We start from the raw sequence: 18133 nt of genomic DNA, 5'->3' as shown, positions 1-18133 counted from the left end.
TTTACACTTTACCGCAGAAATATTTTACTTTGAACACAATTTGCCTTTGATTTAATTAATCTTATATATAAAAGAAAGAAACGCTAGGGCAACCCTAAGAAACCCTAATGTCATATTTGTAATTGTTTTTCAATTTTTATCAAATTTTTATCTCCTTAATATTATTTTAAATATTATTTTCGAATTTTATCATATTTGTATCCCCTAAATATTATTTTAAATATTAAATTTTATTTTTATCAGATTTTTGTCTCCTAAATATTATTTTTTATTTTTATCAAATTTTTATCTCCTAAATATTATTATAAATGATATTTTTTTAATTTTATCAATTTTATATCTCCTAACTATAATTTAAATATAATTTTCAACTTTTAGCAGATTTTTATCTCCTAAATATTATTTTCGAATTTTATCAAAGTTATATCTCCTAAATAATATTTTAAATATGTTTTTCGAGTTTTATCATGTTTTTATTAGTTTTTTATCTCCTAAATAATAATTTTGTTTTTTATCAGATTATTGTCTCCTAAATATTATTTTCGATTTTTATCAAATTTTTATCTCCTAAATATTATTTTAAATAATAATTTTGATTTTAATCATATTTTATCTCCTAAATATTATTCTAATTATTATTTTCGTATTTTATCAACTTTTATCTCATTAACATTATTTGAAATATTAGTTTCGATTTTTATCAAATTTTTATCTCCTAACTATTATTAAATTTTATTTTCGATTTCTATCAGATTTTTATCTCCTAAATATTATTTTTTGATTTTTTATCAAATTTTTATCTCCTAAATATTATTTTAAATATTATTATCGATTTTCATCAATTTTTTATCTCCTAGATATCTTATATATAAAAGAAAGAAACGCTAGGGCAACCCTAAGAAACCCTAATGTCATATTTGTAATTGTTTTTCAATTTTTATCAAATTTTTATCTCCTTAATATTATTTTAAATATTATTTTCGAATCTTATATATAAAAGAAAGAAACGCTAGGGCAACCCTAAGAAACCCTAATGTCATATTTGTAATTGTTTTTCAATTTTTATCAAATTTTTATCTCCTTAATATTATTTTAAATATTATTTTCGAATTTTATCATATTTGTATCCCCTAAATATTATTTTAAATATTAAATTTTATTTTTATCAGATTTTTGTCTCCTAAATATTATTTTTTATTTTTATCAAATTTTTATCTCCTAAATATTATTATAAATGATATTTTTTTAATTTTATCAATTTTATATCTCCTAACTATAATTTAAATATAATTTTCAACTTTTAGCAGATTTTTATCTCCTAAATATTATTTTCGAATTTTATCAAAGTTATATCTCCTAAATAATATTTTAAATATGTTTTTCGAGTTTTATCATGTTTTTATTAGTTTTTTATCTCCTAAATAATAATTTTGTTTTTTATCAGATTATTGTCTCCTAAATATTATTTTCGATTTTTATCAAATTTTTATCTCCTAAATATTATTTTAAATAATAATTTTGATTTTAATCATATTTTATCTCCTAAATATTATTCTAATTATTATTTTCGTATTTTATCAACTTTTATCTCATTAACATTATTTGAAATATTAGTTTCGATTTTTATCAAATTTTTATCTCCTAACTATTATTAAATTTTATTTTCGATTTCTATCAGATTTTTATCTCCTAAATATTATTTTTTGATTTTTTATCAAATTTTTATCTCCTAAATATTATTTTAAATATTATTATCGATTTTCATCAATTTTTTATCTCCTAGATATCTTATATATAAAAGAAAGAAACGCTAGGGCAACCCTAAGAAACCCTAATGTCATATTTGTAATTGTTTTTCAATTTTTATCAAATTTTTATCTCCTTAATATTATTTTAAATATTATTTTCGAATCTTATATATAAAAGAAAGAAACGCTAGGGCAACCCTAAGAAACCCTAATGTCATATTTGTAATTGTTTTTCAATTTTTATCAAATTTTTATCTCCTTAATATTATTTTAAATATTATTTTCGAATTTTATCATATTTGTATCCCCTAAATATTATTTTTTATTTTTATCAGATTTTTGTCTCCTTAATATTATTTTTTATTTTTATCAAATTTTTATCTCCTAAATATTATTATAAATACTATTTTTTTAATTTTATCAATTTTATATCTCCTAACTATAATTTTAAATATAATTTTCAAATTTTAGCAGATTTTTATCTCCTAAATATTATTTTCGAATTTTATCAAAGTTATATCTCCTAAATAATATTTTTAAATATTTTTTTCGAGTTTTATCATGTTTTTATTAGTTTTTTATCTCCTAAATATTAATTTTGTTTTTTATCAGATTATTGTCTCCTAAACATTATTTTCGATTTTTATCAAATTTTTATCTCTTAAATATTATTTTAAATAATAATTTTGATTTTAATCATATTTTATCTCCTAAATATTATTCTAATTATTATTTTCGTATTTTATCAACTTTTATCTCATTAACATTATTTGAAATATTATTTTCGATTTTTATCCAATTTTTATCTTCTAACTATTATTTGAAATTTCATTTTCGATTTTTATCAGATTTTTATCTCCTAAATATTATTTTTTGATTTATTTATCAAATTTTTATCTCCTAAATATTATTTTAAATATTATTATCGATTTTCATCAAATTCTCCTAGATATTATTTATAATAATCTGATTTTCGATTTTTTACAGAAAAGGGTAAATAAATCTGATTTTCATCCCTAGCGAATTTTGTGACATCGTTTTACATAATGTCTGCAACATTTGAATTTTATTTCTTCCCTACCTAAGGCTTCTTCTTTTGGTAACTCGACTTTAGATTTTGTTTTTTATCTTCTTCATCCTATTGACTGTGTGGCAATTAGTTTACATCGTTTTCCATCATGGCTTATAGGTAATTTCATTTTCTTAAATTATGTGTTTCATTAATTTATACCAAAGTTTTCAAATTTTATGTATAGCAATTATTTCATTTTATATGTTATTGGACATGTTATTGAAATGGATGATTTGAGAGAATTAACCAAAAATGGGCGGAGCCACAAGCTATTGGAAGTCGACCTTCAAGACTTATTGTTTGTATGCGATATTTAATTTATTGTTTATATTTATTTTTGTTTCTTAATTTTCCAATTGTTAATTCCAGTGGCAAAAACAGCCTGAAAATGAGGCAGTGGAGAAGGGGTTAGTTCCGATGCAAGATGTATAGATGGCCTTTTATGTTGTCGATAGTTTAGTTTTGATTATGTTAACTAAGTTATTAAATCTAATTACTTTTAAGCTCAACATGAAAGACATAGTTGATGATTTTATTCCTGGTTCAAATTTTCAATCTACTGGTATTAGCTGATTCAATTCATTTGGAAAATTATTCAACAGTAAAGTTATTTCCTTTTTTTTGTGTGTAGTATACTTAATGATGTTCCAGTATAATAGAATTTTGATCATACGATACATCAAACGTTTGTTTATATTCTTACAACATCAAAACAATGCAATTTGTTGTCCCGTGCATCGCACGGGTACAATTACTAGTTGTTCAATAATCAATAGCATTCCTTAGAACCCTAGTCAAAATAACATGCATGTGATTTTCTCAAGGGCAAAAATGTCTTCTCCTGTTTTAATGGTTAAAATATTTATCATCGCACTGCACGGTACAAGAAGGAAAATGCCATTCACGTGCACAATTCCAACAAAAAGAGCCGATATATATATATCGAAAAAAACACTTGCACAATTTCGTTGCCCAACATTAGTTGTGTAAATGAGTTGAGCCGGCTCGTGAGCTCGATGAATCGGCTCGATAAAAGTTCGAACTCGAAGTCGAGTTTTCCGAGCTCGAGCTTTCTGACGGCTGAGTTTGAGTTTTTTTTCCTCAGTTGTTTATGAGCTCACGAGCCCTTCTTTTAATTTTAATTTTGTTATATTTTCATTTTAAATATGTAATAATGTAAAATATTATAATAAGGGGTTATTTTACATACCCCTAGCCACCAAATAAACTAGGGATAAACACAAGCCCAAATCATCCTTTGACATATCCCCTGGAGAAGCGAAAGTACTATACTACCCTTATATGCAATTTTCGGCCAAACTGCATCAGCATATATGGTCCTGCATTTATCATTTTCGCTGATTTATTTATTATTTTTTTTTTTTTAAACCTGTTTGTTAAATATATATATATATATATATATATATATATATATATATATATATATATATTTAATTTTTTAATTTTTTAAATTTTTTTTAAATTAAAAATAATAATTTTTTTTTTTCTTTTTTAATTTTCAAAATAATATGTTTACAGTACTGAAAATAACTACATGTAACTATAGTACCTATAGTAATTCATAGTTATGTTCGTTTTTTTCCCCATGATTTTAGTCGATCAATTGTGTACACACACGAATACTGACTTATACAAAATAAATTCATAAGACCCCAACAAAAATTTACAAATTTCAATATTTTTATTATAAATCACATCAGAACTAATAAAAAGCAAATCGAAAATACACAAATATACGCATATGTAACTACATGTTACTATAGTAATGTACAGTAATGTATACAGTCTGTTGAACAAATCAGATGTAACTTCAAAAAAAAATTTGACACCTTAAAGGAAAGGATCAATGGCCTTCATTAAGCTGCAATTGCAAAATCAAAACAAAAAGAAATTACTATAGCGCAAATCAACAAAATTTGAAGAAAAACATCAAAACACTCAAAAAATCAACAAACACTAAGAGATCGAGAGATAGATAGAGAGGTTATTGCTGGGAAATGATTCAAATTTTAAATCAAACAGACAGTGACTCATCACCCCCTCACCTGCTACCAAAACCCTAGACGCCGCTAATAACCACCCACGGTTCCGCGCGTCCACAAATGCAAAAAAATATAGAAATAAATCTGAAAATATAAAAATAAACGAAATTACCATCAAAATATAGATCACAACGAGATGAATCAAACGGTGGGTGACCCGTCAAATTTCGACGGGTGGAACACAAAATAAAGCTCCGGCAAGACCACCATCCTCAAAAGAAAAAAAATTGCAGAAACAGATCTGCGCTCGAAACTGAATAAAATCACCACCAAAAGAAAGAGCTCGACGAGAGGAATCCAACGGTAGTTAAACCATCGAATTCCGACCACCGGAGAGAGAGTTATGGCTCCGGGAAGCAATTTCGCCGGTGGGAGGTTTGTGGGCGGGATTTTGAATCTGGGAGAAGAAGAGAGAGACCGTGAGTGGCTAGGGTTTAAAACTGATTTTAGAAGGGTATTATAGGAACTTCGGGGTAGCCCAGGGGGTATGTCAAAATATTTTCGAAATGAGGGGGTTTTCCCTATAGTGTAATCCACTTGGTAGTTAGTTCTATATAATTTGGAAATGAGGGGTCTACAAAATAATCCCTTATAATAATGATACAAAAGTGCATATAAAAATTTACAAAAATTAGTTACAATTATTATTATTATTTTTTATTATAACATAAATATTTTTTAATAATAAAAAATAATAGTACAAATAAATTAGAAGAAAAAAATAAAAATAAGCTTGGGCTCGAGCTCGAGTTTGGGCTTGAGCCAAAAAAAAATTACTTAGAGAGCTCGAGTTCAATAGGCTCGAGCTCACCAAAACAGCCAAACTTGACATGACCTCGACTCGTTTCCACCACTACCCAGTACATGATTATTTATATAAGAGTGCTAAAACTATCAAAAGTTAGTAATACTAAATAAATAAAATAATTAAGAACGAGTAAGAATCAAAGTATAAAAGTAAATGAAATGGAGTGCAAAACATACACACTTATCGTAATTGTGAACTCAAAAAACCAAACCTTTCTCATAAAATTTTACTCCATGAATAAAGAAATAGAATGAAAAGGCACAAATACACCCTGTCCCTTTCTTTGCCACTCATTCATGTCATGTATGTGGGTCCCACCTCCTTCTCCCCCCAAAAAAAATAAAAATAAAAAATCTTGATAGCTTAGTTTTTTAATCACTTGTTACAAAAAGCCACTACCCCAAAAAGGAATGTGACCCTTTTAGTTTAAACTGCAACCATCTCCTTTTCCTCCTTTCTTTAAAGCCCACAAACCTAACTATTTAATTAAAAAAATAAAATCATACCCCACTAATGTATACATACACACATATACATACATATACATACATACATACATACATACAAGTTCTTGTTTTTGTATGTATAGTTTTGAGTTCTTGCTCTTGGGGTAGTAGTAATAGTAGTACATTACATTATTGTAGATTGTTTGGTGGTGGGGATATGATATATGGTCTAATGTGTCTTTTCTTTCTCCTCTCAATAATTTCACACACACACACACACACACACACACAAACACAGAATAAATTAAAAAGCAACCCTTTTTGGCTCTCTTATTGAACACACCTTCACCTTCTTCTTCATTTATAACCATAGCCTTTTATTTTTATTCACCCATACCCCTATTCTACTACTTATGACTGTAACAACTACTACTAGTACTAGTCTATACTCTCTCTCTACATCTTTCTTTCTCTCTCACACACTAAAGCACACACAAAAACACACACTAGTCATATCCAGCTTTTGTGTGTAGCCCACTTTTACTGATCCCATCCATCTATAATGGGGAGTCATTGTCAGAGAATGAATGGCTGAGAAGACCGAGTTAGTTCCTTCTCCTTTTGCACTTGTCTGTAAGTTTTAGTTTTTTTTTTTTATTTTTTTTTTATTACACTCTCATTTTCATTACACCCTAATTTAACTAACTAAGTGGGTTATCTATTTCTCTCACTTTCTTGCTCCGAGCTTTCAATACATACTCATTCTGGGCCTGATTTTTTTCCCCTACCTCTTTCACTTTCTTCACAGATTCTTGGATTTGTTTTCTGAGGTACAACTCCCAAATCTCTCTCTCTCTCTCTCTCCCTTTTTTAATTTTTTTTTGGGTCCCTAATTTTTTTCCCAAATTTCCAGTCTTTATCACTAACCCACCACCAGAAATTAAAAAAAGGCTTGAACTTTATCAAAACTGTATTCATTGGGTTTAGCAAACTGCAGTTTCTTTTGTGAATTCTTGATTTGTGACTGTGTGTGTGTGTGTTAGTTTCAGGTTTGATAGTGTTTGTGCTTTCATCAGTATCTTTTGTGAATTCTTGATTTGGTATCTTTTTTATATCCTGTGTCAATTTGGTAATTTAATTTTTTACCTTTCAAGAATTGCTGTATTTTTGGTGGTTAGTTGGTTGGTTGTTGGGAGTTGGGGATGGTGGACTAGACCACTTCACAATTCCTTTTCCCATAAAAATCCAGTCTTTTAATTGGAGACAATTCAAGATTCAATTTTTTTCTTCTTTTTCTTGATTTTGTATGAGCATGTTAATTATTATTTTTTCCCTATGTAAAAGGTTATGATGAGGGTAGCTATATATATCAAGCATTTTAATTAATTTATTTATTTAATTTTCTGTGTTGGTTGAAATATCACAATTTTAGCTGAATAAAACACAAAAAGTTGACTTGAATTTTATGTTCTTTTTTATTTCCCTGCAAATTTAGTTGCATATAGATTAGCATTTCCAATTCATCAATATTTTCCCATTTAAACTAATAAAATCTATAAAAAAAAAATCATTATTTTTTTGTATAGTGTATCTAATCATTCTCCATGGAATCTTGCTAGTTTGATACAGCAGTTGGATGAATATTCCTAGAATCTTGGCAACAGGGGAAGTGGTTGAAGATTGCATCAAGATTGTGATTTGAGATCACACTTTAATTCTCAATCTTTCGTATAAATTTTATTAAAAAAAAAAAACTATTGTGTTACTTTTCGCAATGGAATCGTCTTCGAAAAGGGCAAGAGCACCCGGAAATATGACTCAAATTGCCCATTGTTTGGTCGACGGGTGCAACGCCGATTTGAGCCTATGCAGAGACTATCACAGACGGCATAAAGTATGCGAGACTCACTCGAAAACCTCCAAAGTTACTATCGGCGGTCGAGAGTTGCGCTTCTGCCAGCAGTGCAGCAGGTTAGTACCGTAACTTCACTTTTTTTTTTTTTTTTTTTACGATCTTATTCAATTAATTAATTATTTATCTTGTGGTTTATGTTATGCTATTCCATGATTGGTCAAAAGGGAGTAGATTGAATTTGGAAGAAAAAACCGAAGAATATGTTTCTTTAGATTGGTTCTAAATCATTACACTACAACTTAGGTTAATATTTGATATGTATTAGGGGACCATATATATATATATGGTGGTCCAACATGTAGATAGATCAATCTTGTCACCTATTTCACCATATTGTAGGTATATTGAGTCCAATTGGCTTTTTGTTCGAAAGGGACCGCTTGACGTGTTTGTGGATTTATTACAATTTTTCGATTATGGTTGCTCGAGACAATTGTACTCGATGTTAGTTAGTTATTAAGTTTACTTTCCGAAAACAAACTGAAAATTGTTGTTATCACGAATTCGCTTTTTTTCTTTTCTGATCTATATAGATTAATATAATGAAATCAAATAATCAAATAATAATAATCTTATATATAAAAGAAATAAGCACTAGGGCAACCTAAGAAACCCTAATGATATATTTGTAAAAAAAAATATTTATTTATATATATATATTAATCTCCTATTTTGCATCCACTTTTTTCTAATTACTTTCACACCAAATCTCAGCTAGCACAATCCTAATCCACTGCTTCTATATCTTTTTAATTGTTCTTATTATTTTTCTCTAATTTTTATGTGTTTCATTTATTTTATAATCGGTTTTATATTATGAGAACTAAGTTTATATATATTTTTTTTCGGAATCAGTTTGTATTATTAAATTTGTATAAATATTGATGTTGTTACCAATATCGCAAATAAATTTTATTGTAATTGTTATTTGTCATATATTAAATCAATAAGTATTTTCACGCTTGAAATGCTATCCCGTGCATTGCACGTGAAAAAAATGCTAGTAATAATAATAGTAATAATAATAATTAATTGTGATATTTACAGGTTCCATTCACTGGTAGAATTCGACGAGGGAAAACGGAGCTGCAGAAAAAGACTGGACGGGCATAACAGGAGGCGAAGGAAGCCACCTCAGCTCGACCGAAATTCCGGGCTCGACTTCTCCCACCATCGCAGTACTACCCTCACAGCCACAGGTACAACACCAACAACCAGCCTCGTATCATTCAGAAGCAACACTAGTAATAATAACAACAGTCCACAAATATTGCCAAGTGCCGTAGTGGGCTTCTCTTGGCCCGGCCCGAATGTCAAAACCGAAAGCGAAATGGTCCTCTACAACAACATGAATTTCATGGACAGACCAAATGATTACAAGGCGAATAATTACATGAATCATAATAATCATCACGGTCAAGTTGTGGGGCCCGATGGTGCTCTCTCTCTTCTGTCATCGAACCAGTCAACCTCCGCCACAAGGGAACTCGGTTTTGCTCAAAACGAACCATTAGTGCTACTGTCTGGTCATCAGGGCTTGGTTCAAAACTACGGGGGTAATTTAGGACAACACTATCCAAATCAAGAAATGAAGACGGTGAACGATTCGTCGCATGGTAGGACGAGTGCGTCTACTCTGCATTTTGCTGACATGTTTCAACAAGGGGAAGAAGGATCTTCGGCTAGCGGGCCCCATCAAACTCTCACATTCATGTGGGAGTAGATGTTTATATGTACGTATATGTATATGGAGCCAATTGTCGTCGTCGTTGTTGTTGTTGTTGACTACTATGTTTTATTTTTAGATCATATATATATATATATATAAGTTGTGTTTAGTGATGAGAGATTCATTGTGAACTCTCCCTAGCTAACAATGTATGTTGATTTTCACTATTGTTGTGAACTGGTGTAGCAGATTTCTTCGATTCGTAAAATATTGTAGCTCTCTCTCTTTATCGTATATTATCTGCATGTTTAATGTTTACGGCCGGATAATTTGTTGGAAACTTAAACCCCGTATGCGGTTGCGGACATGCCGAAGAATCATATCGAAAATGTAACTTAGTTTGATTTGTGTAACTGTGCACCGAGGGTCAAATCTCACTGATAGTCGCTCATCTTAGTGTTCAGTCTCACTTTAGTCCCTCATGTTCCAATTATCTCATTATCATCCTCCAACTCTACAATCTATCTCAATATAGTCCTTTGGTGCATAATTTAGTTAACTTTAACGCAATCTTTTATTTATTGAATGAAATATTCTATTCTTATAATTACTTGTAATAAACTATAAACAAATTAATAAATACTACAAAAACATATATAATTAAATTAGTTCTTTAAATATGTTTCTAAATTCAAGTCATATATATATATATATATATATATATATATATATATATATATATATATATATATATATATATATATATATATATATATATATATATATATATATATATATATATATATCCACAAAATAAATGATTCGTTTTACATTAATATAAATTAATATTTCGTAAAAATAGTAGTTGTTTAAGTCATATATTTATAAGTTATATTTTTGTTGGTTGTAAACATTATTTATAAATTGCAAACTTTATTATTTATTGAAAAACGTCATAATTTATCAAAAATAATTCTAACAATGTAATATTCCATCTGTTTTTAAAAAGATTCCGTTAAAGTTAACATGTTTATACACCAAAGGATGATAATGAGATGGATTATAGAGATGCGGGATGAAAATGAAACAATTAAAACTTGAGAGACTAAAGCGAGACTAAATGTGAAGATGGTGGACTATTAATGAGATTTGACCTAAAGTTTTAACTGTAATACTTTGTATTGTAATGATAAATATAAAATATATATAAACTTACATAAGAGTGTGGAGAAAAAACAAAATACCAAAAGGATCAAAATGATATTTACAAAAAACATTGGGGGCCGGGGCTAAAATTCATATTCACAAATTATGTCAAAAATTACTTATTATTATTATTTTTATTTTTCTAAAATCTTTGGATATGATGTTTTAGGAGCTGATAAGCTGTTAGGTCTTATTTTAAAAATTATTGTTTAAGGTAGGACTGTGCATGGATCGGTTTTAACCACCAACTCACCCATTTTCGACCCATAATTTGTGATGGATGATCAACCATCAACTGACCCATTTAAGTTGGGTCGATAATGCCAACCAACCCATGTATAGTTGGGCCGATAATGGTTTCTAATATACTAAAAAGTTGATTAGTCGGGTAATATCGGCCAACCAACTTTATTTATTAATTTATTATTTATTAATTTTATTTAAAATGTTTAATATTTTTAAGTTCAAAATTCTATTTTATATCACATTTATTAAATTATCTAATATTGACCAAAACCCTAAAAGTAATAAATCTAACCTAATTATCTAATTTGAACTATTTTAATTTTAAGACATATAGCCTAAATATTTAGACGATTATTATTTGTTAAACTATTTATGTTTAATTGCAATACATATGGCCCCTAATGTTTTGAGTTTTTTATTTGAATATTGTTGAACTAGTCATAGTAAATTTATAAAAGATATAGCGTTGTAACAACTAATAAAATATTAAACAAAATTAAAACATATTTAGATGGTTGACCCATCAACCGACCTACTAAATTGGTTTTCAACCATCACCCAACCCATGTAAATTGGGTCAATAACGGTTTTCAATATTTACCAAACTTGGTTGGATGGGTTGGGTTGGTTTTATGACTGATTTTTAACCAACTCAACCAACGCACAACCCTAGTTTAAAGTGTTTGAATATGTAGCTTATAAGTTACTTTTAATATTTATAAGTTACTACGATGTTTGGAAATATAAGGTATGTTTATCGCCGTAATGACAAAAAAATACATGACGCCATTATAACTATTAGAGTGTTAGACTTATATGACTCAAATGTTTTTTTTTTCTAAAATATTATTATCATATTTACTAATTATTTTTTTCAAATAAAAATAATAACATAAAATTATATATGTAATAAACTAATTCATTTTTTTAATATTAATATGACATGTGACTATTATTTTGAAATAAAATGAAGTGTGATAAAATATTTTAATGAAACAGGTATGTGAAAATATTAATTTTTGCCCCATTAATATATGAATATTAAATAAAGTTTCTTATTTTTAAGAGAGATATCATATATTGTTGAAATAATAATAATATTCAGATATTTTATATACATATAAAATATAAATATAGAATATTTTTCTTTCACAATTATTAGGATAATTTTGATAATTATATTGTAACTGTTTATTAATCTTGATAACAAGAATATGTTGTTTCGATAAAATATATATGTTATTCGCACTTATGTAATATAAAAAAGTATTGGAGGGTAACTTTGTAATTTGAGTGTTTCAGTAAATAAGCAGATAAGATCTTAAAGAAAAAATATGAGGTAGGTACTTTTTAAAAAACATTTTATAAGCTCCCTAACAGCTTATTTAAAAAAAATTATAAACATTTTTAACAACTTATAAGCTCTTAAACATCTTAAATGATGTTTTTAGGAACTTATAAACTCAGCCAAACATGCTCTAAGTCCCGCTCCTACTCAGTGGAATCTTTTAAATTCCACAAGTCTTCGCATGTTAAAGACTTTGGTGAAAATACCAATCTTATTGTTCGCAATCTTTAAGTGACTATTTTATGCACCTCAATAGCTAAATGTTACATAGTTATTTTTTACTGTTTTTTAGATCTTATATAAAAGAGTTCATTACAGATTACCCATCGAAGTACGCCCCTTATAATAGATACCTATAATGTACCATTTGTAACAGATACCGTTTGAAAATGTTGGTTTGCCGCATGATAACTACTGAAAAATATAATCGTTCGGCTACAGACAAAATTACCCTTCGATTTGTTATATATATAGACAAGCTTATTACACACGCATTTCATCCAATTTTCAGCACATTTCATACTTTTAACTCACATGTTGCCAGCAAATTTTACTCATATTTACACATTTTTTCACAACAAATACATTGAATTATCATGACTATTTATTTTAAGAATTTGTTTTTACACGATGTCGGGGGTTCTTGCTCTGGAAATTGTCGTTTCACACGGGATTCACGTTGCTCCTCTAACTATTACATATCTAATTTTACAGGTATAAATTATAGGTGCGCAAGATCCGCACCAATTCGTTGGACATAAAAAAAACCCCGGTAGTAAAATGAGTTTACAAGTTCATTATCCAAACACTTTATAAATTAATTGTAAAAATAAGACGTAACAGCTTACCAACTCTCAAAACAGCTTATCAAATATAAGAATTTCTCCAACTGTTTAAAATAAACTTAGCCAACGAGCCTCTGCATTTAAAGGATTTAAGCACATGGAACTTGATAGTTAATATTGGATTGAATTAGAGCTTTGCATTTCTACTTTAGTAGCCCATTTAATAGCCATGCATGAAATAGAGTGGCCCATTTGAGGTCAATTCGATTAGTCCAATTGTGGGTGGGTTGACTTTCTCTCTCCTGTTTTAACTTTGGGATTATTTCATTATTGTATAAACCAAAAATTGGCCTAATATTATTAAAAATTCACAAAATATATTCCAAATTTTAAAACTACCTTAGTATGATTTAGGTAATATTTTACAAATATGAGTTTTGGTCCCCCATCTTTTAGTAAATATAGGTTCTAGCAGGGTTCGCCAGAATGGCCGGAACGGCCGTTCCGGAACGGGAACGGTGCCCGCCGTTCCGGAATCCCTAATAAAACCGTTCTCTCCCCTTTGACGCGGTGGACCACCGTTACGGCCGAGATTTAGCCGGGAAACGGCACCGGAACGGCCCAGGAACGGCCGGAACGGTCTGACCTTGACGAAAAAGAAAAAAAAAATTGGGAACGAGCCCTTGCGAAAAATGAGATGTATAAAACCAAAAAGTAATTTTTTGGAGTTAAGAGCTATTTTTTTTTGGGATAATGAGATCCCACTAATCACTCTAATTCCCTATTAATAGGAGAAAGTAACAATAACTAAAACATGACTATAAGTTGTGTATTTAACCCAAAAGGAAATAGCAATAATAAATATTTTTTTAAAGAAAATAATAAATAAAATTGAATTTAATTCTTAAAAAATGGAAAATGAATATCAAAATAGAAATAATAAATAAATATAGAAAATTCGAAAATATATATATTATTTAAATTTTATTTAAATTTTTTTGCTTTCAATATTCTGTTACTTAAATATAATCATTTTAATTTGGAATTAATTCATCACATAATATGTTTTACTACAAATAAACATAAATATGTGTTTTTATTTTTGTTTTTAATTTATTTAAATCTAATTTGTGTGTATATATAAGTTTTTTTATTAAAAAAAGAAAAGAGTTGAATAAAAGAATTGAAAAAAAAATTAAAAAATAAAATATAACATTTTTAATAATTTTAGCATATTATTGTATTCTAATATTGGTATTAAAAATATATTTGAAACAAATTATATTTTTAGCATTTTAATTAAAATTTGTCCGTTCCGGCCGCGACGGAGCCGCGACGGAACCGCGACGTTGCAATGGAACTGGAACGGCAGTGGCCGCGACACTAGATTGTTCTGTGCCGGCGAACCATGGGTTCTAGTCCCTTTATTTCTTTTTGTTTTTCTCCATACTCTTATATATATATATATATATATATATATATATATATATATATATATTTGTATTTATCATTACAATATAAAATATTATGATATTATGATTAAAATTTATACTATTTTATATATACTAATGTTAAATTGTAAATTTCATTTCATTAATAGATCATATATTGAGGGATGAGATTGAAGTGAATTGTAAATAAGAGGACTAATTTGAAATTAAATTGAAAAGTGGGGGAAAGTGACTTTTACCCTAGTTATAACATTTATATCAATTAATACTCGACTTTGATTAAGTAGGGTAGAGCGAATACAATATGTGTACGCTTTTTACATTTTCGATCTTTTTATTTTCCTTTTTTTTTTTAAATGATACTTTGACAAATCAAATAGAATACTATGAAAGTTCAAAATATTGTGACAATAGAATTTATACGAATCTTTGATTGAGTAAGACATTTAAGATATTTTGCAAAAATAAAAGTTAGGAATTAAAGTTTATTTGCAAATACTATAATTGATTAGCTAATTAAATTGATTTTAGAACATTTGCAAACACCACCGACGTTTTTTTTTTCCGGGTATACCTCATACTTTTATAAAATGAACAATTATCTGAATCTTGGCTCGATCACCGACTTGTACTTTTGCAGAAACTTTTAGCAAACACCACATAAATATTTCTTTTAAAGACCTCTCATATATATTTCATATTTAAGTGTTTTAACTCTCTTATTTTCTGCATTAATTTTTTCATTCACTTAATGAGAAAATAAATCCACTAAAATATTGATTTAACTTCAAATTTTAATTTTAATAAAAAAAAAGGTAAAATCACCAACATATTTTTCGATATATATACTATAAAATAACAGAAATAATTTGAGTTTTTAATGAGAGTGGAACAATTTTCCTCCAATTTCTTTTTACATCTTGCATTTTTTTATTTTATTTAATTTTGGATGTAATTGAGTGGCTAAATAATGCATTTCTATAAGTAGAAGGTAATAATTAATTGCATTTGCAAGTGGCCAAAAGACCTATGAGATGTAACTTGTCATGGTCTTGGGTTCCTTTCAACCAGCTCAGATATTAGCACATGAATTTGACTAGGATTGGTCCACAACATTCCCCATTCTTAATAACAATAACAACACCAATAATTATAATAATAATAATAATATTATTATTATTATTATTATTATTATTATTATTATTATTATTATTATTATTATTATTATTATTATTATTATTATTATTATTATTATTATTTATTTATTTATTGTTATAATAATGATTAAAAACAAATTAAGGACCAAATTGTTTTTATTCTTAAAAACATCCTAAAATTGATATCAGTGCCCTTTCTCCCTTAAATCACCAATCAACTATAACCAAATTCAGTATCCTTTCAGAATTATTAAAATGGAAAAAATTGACTTCAATGGTTTTGATTATAATTTGAAACTTGCTAAATATTTTGGTATAAACAGTACAACCTCGATAAATTAAATATTCGATAAATTTATAACATCTCTTAAATAATAGTTGTTTCTGATCCCGACTCAGTAATAACCTACTACATTATTAGTTCGATAATTTAATATTTCGCTAAATTAATAAAATTTTACTAGTCTCGATTGTATTATTATTATTATTATTATTATTATTATTATTATTATTATTATTATTATTATTATTATTATTATTATTATTATTATTATTATTATTATTATATATATATATATATGGGATAATTAGTGAAAACCCCCCAATTCATTTACTTATATTAAGGTGGATATAACCTCCTTTTCATTATTAGTGAAAACCCCCCACCTTATATTAAATAATATTTTTTTAATTAATATTATTTTAGACATTACTAATATACCTAATTTGCCCTATTATATCTAAAATAATTAAACCTATTTCACGTTCTCTATTTCTCTTATTCTTCTCTCTCTTTTCTCTCTACATATCGGCCGTCTCCAACTCTCCTCCATCTGTGTTCTGCCACCGCCTCCAACCCTCTTCAATCTCTGCGCCGCCATCGTTATTCTCTTCTCCCAACGGCGTTCCTCCATCCACCGACGCGAAAAGAAGATGGTCTTCACCCCTGGGATTCTCTCGTCAAGGACGGCGTTAGGGTTTTCGCTAGGGAGAAAGACGAGATTATGCAGCGGCGCTAGGGTTGATATTGCGAGATTTCAATACAGACCACCGCCCCATTGTTTCATTGTTGTTGTTCTTCTTCTTCTCTGATTTTTTTTTTGGAATCCAATTCTCGAATCTTAATTTTCTTAATTGGAGTTTTTGGTTGAATTCTTATATAGAAGGCTAATTTTGTGTTCAATCAATAGTATAATGTAGGTTTTGTTTTTGTTGAAATTGTGTGGTGTTATTTACAGATTTATAGATATTTTCGTACAGCAATATAGTTGTTTTCGTACAGCAATATAGTTGTTTTCGTACAACAATATAGTTGTTTTCGTACAGCAATATAGTTGTTTTCGTACAACAATATAGTTGTTTTCGTACAACAATATAGTTGTTTTCGTCAGCAATATAGTTGTTTTTATTACTTTTTAGTTGAATGTAATAGTTGATTACTTGATTTTGATAAATGAGAGTTGTTGGAGATATATAGTTGTTTTAATCATATTGTTTTAATAACAGTTGTTTTAATAATAGTTGTTTTATTGAAATATAGTTGTTTTAAGTGAAGACAAAAAAATATAGTAAAAAAATATTTTTTAAAAATATAATAAAAAAGTTAAAAAAATATTTTTTTTAAATATTTTTTTTAAATAAGAAATAAATAAAAAAATGAAATTTAAAATTAAAATACAAAATAATAAAAAAAATAAAAGTGTATCAAAGTAGTTTATAATAGGTAGTGAATAGAGGAAGGGTAAATTTGAGAATAAAAAAAGGATGGGTCTCCCACTAATAAAAAAAAAGGAGCTGGATCCATCCTTATTAAAATAAAGGTGGAGGGGGTTCTCACTAATAGTCCCTATATATATATATATATATATATATATATATATATATATATATCTTTGAAAATATATTATATATTTAGTTCGATCATCCATGTTTTGAAAAATAAAAAGGCCCGATCAATATTTACATAATTAATATTAAATTTAAATTATATCTTCCTTTTAATAATAAAAAAGAGATAGATAAAAAAGAAAAATCAGACTCACAATTATAAGGGTCTTTTTATTGGTTGAATGGTGTTATAAATGGCAATATTTGCTATGTGTGGAAATATGAAATTGTAATAGTGTGAACAAATTAGGGAAAAAAAGAAAGGCAATATTTACTTTGCTCACCTAATATTCTTCGAGTGGAGGTATGGTCTTCAATTATTTATTTGGTAC

General features: G+C 27.7%; 1 protein-coding gene across 3 annotated transcripts; it reads left to right on the top strand.

Moving 5' to 3' along the window:
- The first annotated feature begins 6502 nt into the window (after nucleotides 1-6502).
- LOC105969609 (uncharacterized) lies at nucleotides 6503-10015 on the top strand. 3 transcript variants are annotated; one of them, XM_088825163.1, is made up of 4 exons: nucleotides 6642-6770; nucleotides 6946-6967; nucleotides 7757-8108; nucleotides 9100-10015. In XM_088825163.1, exons 3-4 carry the CDS (start codon nucleotides 7912-7914, stop codon nucleotides 9773-9775), a joined length of 873 nt encoding a protein of 290 aa, XP_088681289.1. In that variant the 5' UTR covers nucleotides 6642-6770; nucleotides 6946-6967; nucleotides 7757-7911; the 3' UTR covers nucleotides 9776-10015. The 3 variants fall into 3 exon arrangements, with proteins under 3 accessions (XP_088681290.1, XP_088681289.1, XP_012849834.2); XM_088825164.1 differs by lacking the exon at nucleotides 6946-6967 and having other exon boundaries at nucleotides 6503-6770; XM_012994380.2 differs by lacking the exon at nucleotides 6642-6770 and having other exon boundaries at nucleotides 6828-6967.
- The last annotated feature ends 8118 nt before the right edge of the window (nucleotides 10016-18133 follow it).

The sequence above is a fragment of the Erythranthe guttata genome, chromosome 11 (genome assembly GCF_056151865.1).
Source record: "Erythranthe guttata isolate IM_541 chromosome 11, IM_541, whole genome shotgun sequence".
Lineage (NCBI taxonomy): Eukaryota > Viridiplantae > Streptophyta > Magnoliopsida > Lamiales > Phrymaceae > Erythranthe > Erythranthe guttata.
The sequence above is the reverse complement of the archived record's forward strand: the minus strand, read 5'-3'. Positions and strand labels throughout refer to the sequence as shown.